General features: G+C 37.1%; 1 protein-coding gene across 1 annotated transcript in view; it reads left to right on the plus strand.

Annotated features, from left to right (window-relative positions):
* Positions 1–6,504, plus strand: part of PLCZ1 (phospholipase C zeta 1) — an 84,479-nt gene that overhangs the window by 62,735 nt on the left and 15,240 nt on the right. The window contains exon 9 of the mRNA XM_007944440.2: positions 1,660–1,832. Coding sequence (XP_007942631.1) covers positions 1,660–1,832 — 173 coding nt within the window. The remainder of the gene's footprint in view (positions 1–1,659; positions 1,833–6,504) is intronic.

Here is a 6,504-nt window from a genome sequence, read left to right on the forward strand (position 1 = left end):
ATATATATATTTATATTTATATTTATATATATATATATATTTAAATATATATATATATATATATATAATATATATATATATTTTAACACATTTGTGTAAGTGCTTCCTATGAAGTTTTTTGTCCCTGAGTTGTCTTGGGCCAGGCATTGTCTGATTTCAAGAGTTGAAGTCATTTCTAAATGGTTTGAAGGAGGTGGTAAATCTAGAAATTTGAAGATGTGGAGGCTAAATTCATGAAAGTTTAGCATGAGATGTCAAAAAACAAACAAACAAAAAAAAAAACAACTCAGTGCCATGGAATCCATTTGACTCATAGCAACCCCTCCTTGGGTTTCTGAGGAGGTATCTCTACTGAAGCAAATTGCCCAATCTTCCTTCTGAAGAGTGGCTGGCAGGTTTGAACTACCAGCCCTCTAGTTAGCAGTCACATGCCTTAGGCACTATGCCACCAGAGCTCCCAGTATGAGACATATATGGTGAAAAAAAAAAAAAAAAAGGAAAAACAAAACCAATAAATGGGGACATTGAAGATAAGTTCCTTTGCTTGATAAATTTGCTTACGTCCTCTCCAAATCATGTGACTTCTACCTTTTATACTCTACACTAACTTCTACATTCATACATGCTACAACACAGGTGAACCTTGAAAATATTAAGCTGATTGGAATAAGTCAGTCACCAAAGGACAAATATTATATGAAGAAACAACTGTATAGAGACCAAAGTTTAATAGTGGTTATCAGGGGCAGGTGGAAGCGAGAGAAAAAGGACTCAATGTTTAGGGTCGCTGAGCTTCTGTTAAAGAGGATGGAAAAAAATTGGGAACTGATAGTGGTGATAGTTGAACAACAAGATGAACACAATTAATGTCACACAACTCTATGTATAAAGATTGTTGAAATGTCAAATGTGTTGCTATACTTACCACAATTTAAAAAATTGAAAAAACAAGAGTGAATGAGATTATATGCTTTGTTCTTTGTCTTCACCAGCTTCTCCCTATTCCAAATTGAACAGCTGGAATAGTATTGGTTACTATTAAGCCTTTACCATAAGACACCCCAGTCAAAAAGTTCTAGGTGGTAACTCTTCTGCTACTGAATTGTGGCAAGGTCCATATCTTTGAGGAAGGGGGTGAAGTGGGGCCAGGTGGGGGGTGGGGCATGGTACCAAATGCAGTTGCTGTTTACTAGTTCACATGCAGGTATTCTATATTTTTAAGAACCATTATTGCTCTTCCCATGTCTCACATTCTTTCCAAGTGACAACAGCACATTTTTGGACTTGGAAGAATAAGATATAGTTGTTATCTTCCCTCTCCTCCGTTTAATGTACTAATTTGCTTTATTCTCATGTATTTTTTTAGTTCACCTGACATGCACATTGCTAGTCCATGATCTGTACTACATGTCATTTTGAGTTTTTACTTAAAGCTATAAAATAGTTTGGTTTATGGATTAAATTTTGAAACTCACTTTCTTACATAAACATGGCAGGAGGAAAAAAATGTCCAAATATCATGAATTATTAGGCTAAGAATATTTTAGGATATTTAGAAAATATATAATCCATGGTTGTTGATTTCAGTGAATTATTTAATTGCGTTTTTTTAAACTGTACTCTCTATTCCTGAAAATATCAAAATAATTTTTCTCACAGTGGCCTTAAATTTCCAGACCCCTGGTCTGCCTATGGATCTACAAAATGGAAAATTTTTGGACAATGGTGGTTCTGGATATATTTTGAAACCACAGTTCCTAAGAGACAATAAATCAAACTTTAATCCACATGAAGCAATTAAAGATAGTAAACCAGTTACACTTACAATAAGGGTAAGTTTAATAACATCTTTTTCTTATACTTTTATTTGGTTATATCAGCTAGATATTATAAATTAATATTTTGAGTTCCATTGATTTTCCTTTGAAATTTTATTATTTTTTTCGGTACTATGTAGGTGGGTAGTATTTCCCCATCCTTCCATATCTGAAAATGTCTTTCTGTTGTCTTCTCACATGAATGATTACCTGTTTGTGAAAAGAAATATTGGAGCTAAGAACTTCTCTTTTCAAATATCTATTTATATTATTCCATTGTTCATAAGCTCTTAATATCGTGATAGGTACATCTGAGTTCAAATATTTTGTGAGTGTCTTGCTTTTTTCCCCTCAACTTTAAATAATTTTACCAATGAATTCTAGATGCTGTTTTCTTTCACTAATCCCTAGAATTAGCTTTCACAGTTCAGGATTTTTTCCATCAGGTCTCTGAATATGATTTACTTGTTTGGAAACCATAAGTATTCATGTTTTTCCCCAGTATCTATCCTTCATGTCCATGTGTTGGTGTTAACTTTTATCACTTTCTCTTTTCCTCTGCATTTTGAGAGAGCTTTTAGTATTTTTTTTTTTCTCTCTACATTGACGATTCAAGGCATAATAGTTGATTTTATTCTTTACTGATTCTAGTGTAGATTTGAAATTTTCTCTTGCATTATTAGTTTCCCCCCCAAATTTTTATTTACCTCATATTGCTTTTCTTATATTTCTGTCTGTGTCATATCTAGCAAACTTTTTCCCCAGGGTATTTTCTTATTATTTCATCTTTAATTTTTGTTTTATTACATCGTTGCTTAATTTCATTGAGAGCAAAGGCAATTGTGTAAAATATATTGTTTCCACTGGGAAAGATTTTTCAAAAGCTTTCCTTGTTCTTCTAGATCCTAGGTGGTACATATTTTTTCTTTTTAAAAAAGTCATTGAAAAGCTCCTAGTTTTTTTTCTCTTCATTTAATTATGAGCAGTCCTACTGTTTGAAAATCAGTAGGATGTGTATGGTCTCATTTCCCATTGGTCCCTTTTTCTATTTGAGTAGTTGTTGCTAGAATTATATAAACTATCTCAGATTCTGTTCTGGATGCTTGGTAAATACTTATATTGTTGTCCATGCCCAAGATTATTGTGTCTCACATTATCTACCTAGTGTAGAATTGCTGGTTCTGCTGTCTGGTGAGAGTTCTGCACACATTACCTGGCTATCGGAGTGTATGTATAAAGCTGTAGAGCAACACCATCACCACCACCATCCAGCCTCCGCCAATATGGTTCTTTCATAATCATCCTATCTCAGCTCCTTCCACCACTGTCATAACATCACAGGATTTGAGGAACCACTCATATCCATTTCAGCAGGCCTTCACCATTTTATCCCAGCCAAAAAAAGGAGGCTTGGGAACTATTGTTCAGAAGTTAATGGGTAAAAAGGGGACAGAATAGATGAATGGTACTGAAACGATCCTGGCCACTACAGGAAACCACTCCAGTGATGGATATAGGTGACATTTCTTCTGACAAAATTCTGTTAAAGATTGTTAGGAACATCCTGTTAAGGATTTTGTGACTCCAAAGTAGGGCCACATAGTGGATGGATAGAAATTGCCAGCAACACTAGATTCAGACAAAAATTTATTACTTGGCATTCATTCCAGAATCTGGCAATGTGTCGACCATTAAGCTTACCTTATAATGTTATTATGACTTTGGCATTCTTCTTGTCCTTTTTGATAGTTGTTCTAGTGAGAAGATGAATCAGCCACTCTAAACTTGCTTTCTATTCCACACAAATCTCCTTGCTGTGCTTCTGTAATTGAACTCTCTTTTTAAATCTACCTCCCAAGCAATTCATTTGGATTTTCTTTTGTTTCTCTTTCTCCACCTGCCCCTGAAGTACTTATGCTGCCTAAGGCTTTCTTTTTAATCTTTGTCACAAACTAAATATTCTCCATGGGTTATTTTATACATACTTATATCTTTAACCACCATGTATGTACCAACAGTGACCTCATTTTTTTGTGATCTAAAGGCATAATTTTAACAGTCTACCTAGCATCTCTACCTATTTAATCACCATTACGTCATACTTAAAATATTAAAAGCTAGGGATTTCTGTTTTCCAGTCTGACATGTGAAGAGCTTGGGAGTTATCGCTCCAACCCAGAAAACAAGAAAAAAATCTCAAAACAAAACAAAACAAAACCAAAAAACCCCTGTAAATCAGAAACATATCTGAGATTTATCAGAGAATTGAAGATATGGTGAATCACAGTTTACCAGGAGCAGAAGCCCAGAAGCAAATGCCTGAAGCTGGAGCCAGAACTGATAGGAACATTTAAACTACAATTGATGAAATCCTGGGTGCTCAGGGTGGACTAACTTATTCTTGGGGTAGAGACAGTCTTAGGGGAACCAGCAAACTTTCATAATTTGTATCTCCAAGAGAACCATCAGGTTCTAAGTGAAAACTGCTCACAAAGGAGCACTGGTGGCACAATGGTTAAGTGCTCAGCTGGTAAGTGAAAGGCCAACCACTCAACTGGAGAAAAGATTTTGCAATCTGCATCTGTAAAAGTTTCAGCATAGGAAACCCAATAGGGCAATTTTACTCTGCCTTACAAGGTTTCTATGAGTCAGAATCAATGCAGAGACACAACACAACACCACACCATTTCTGGCAAGAAGGGAAAAGTATCCATTATGAAATATTCTCAGCCCTTTCTATTCTCCTTAAGGGGCTCTGGTTGGGCAGTGCCTAAGGCATTTGACTGCTAACCAGAAGGCTAGCAGTTCAAACCTACCAATCACTCCATGAAAGGAAGACTAGGCAATCTACTTATGTAAAGATTTACCACCTCAGAAACCCAAAGGGGTTTGCTAAGAGTCAGAGTCAACTTGATGGCAGTGAGTTAGGTTTTGGTTTCTATTCTTCTTACTGAGGTCTTCCTTCTAGATAAACTATTTTATAATTGCCAAACTCAAATGCAGTGAGACTTTTTTTTTTTTTTTTTTTCCCGGAATCTACTTGGGTTTACCAAAGCCTAACCAACCTGAAGGTTGAGCAATCTACTTCTGTAGTGATACTGCCTTGGAAACCCAAGGAGGGGTTGCTATAAGTCAAGTCTGACTCAACGGCACATAACAACAACAACCAACCAACCTGAGGGAAGGGAAAAACCCAGTTCTAGCCTCCTCTAGCTTGTCTGTCTCACCTAAAAGGTAGGTGGGAATCTGAGGAGCACTTGTGAAGGTCACAGCTTAAAGATACAAGCACACTAAAGGAATGAGATCTAATCATTAGATGTTGGAAAGTTTCCCTGCTCTTCACACACACACCTTACTGCCACATCATTAGGGTTCTACTTGAAAGAGCTGCAAATCTCAGACCCTATTTAAGGCAATAGGGAGCTAAGAATAAAGATACTAGAGGAAATTTTAGATTCTGATACCACAACTGCTACAAACAGTAAGCATAACATAACTCTTAGCCAGATAACATAAAACAAAAACATAAAACCTCACACCAAAGGTTTATTTACTTCTGCTTATTTTACCCAATACATCAAGCCTGCTTTCAACAACAACAAAACAATAGGTATGCTAGACAGTACATAACAACAACAACAGCAGCAAGAGGCAAAAAGCAAAACAAAAAACTCCATCCATTTATAGAGAATGAAAAGACAAGCCACAGACTGGGGGGAAATATTTGAAAACCACATCTGATGGAGGACTTATGTCTGAAATATACAAGAGCTCACAAAACACATCTATAAGAAAGCAAACAACTCAACTGCAAAATGGACAAAATATCTGAACACACACCTCACTAAAGAAGAAATAACCCATTATTTTCACCTCAGTTCCAACTCATGGCAACCCTGTAGGACAGAGTAGAACTGCCCCACGAGGTTTCCAAAGTTGTAATTTGTTCTGGTTAACTGGTGCCACTCTGACAGGTATACCACAAATGGGATAGCCTTAACAAATAGGAGTTTATTCTTATAATTTGGAGGCTTTAAGTCCAAGTTCAAAGTACCAGGCTCTAGGGGCTTGGTGAAAGCCCCTCAACCTTGGGGTCCAGCTCTGCCTCCTGCTCCCAGCCCACTGGAGCTAGAGGCATTTCTTCACTCAGGCAGCTGCTGGCTGCTGAGTCTGAGAAGCCCCAAGTTTAACAAATAAAAGGCACAGTCCTGATGTTACCAAACTGCACAGCAGGCCATTAACTTAAGTCCATTGTAAGTCCCAAGGTCGTCAGGGCCTAGCAGGCTGCTGAGCAACAACACAGCTACATGCAGGGACCAAGTGTGCCATAAGCTAGAGATCATTCTCAAAGCTTCTCCTTATATACAGGAAGCAAACCACATCCCAAAGGCAGGTACTCAGCTGCTTGTGGTAGATCCCACCATGGAGTTGATTGCCAGTCTCCTCATGGGGAATAACTACCACCAGCTGCCTAGCCACTCAACCAGGTCCAGCCAACTTAATATACAAATATAACTGTTTTGAAATACAATGCTGTCAGTGATAGGATAATATCCATACGCCTACAAGGAAGACCCGTTAATACAACTGTTATTCAAATTTATGCCCCAACCACCAAAGCCACAGAGGAGGAAATTGAAGAATTTTATCAGCTTCTACAGTCTGAAATTGACCAAACATGCAATCA

This window comes from Orycteropus afer, unplaced genomic scaffold (genome assembly GCF_000298275.1).
Source record: "Orycteropus afer afer isolate SDZICR_OR568_19922 unplaced genomic scaffold, OryAfe1.0 scaffold00126, whole genome shotgun sequence".
NCBI lineage: Eukaryota > Metazoa > Chordata > Mammalia > Tubulidentata > Orycteropodidae > Orycteropus > Orycteropus afer.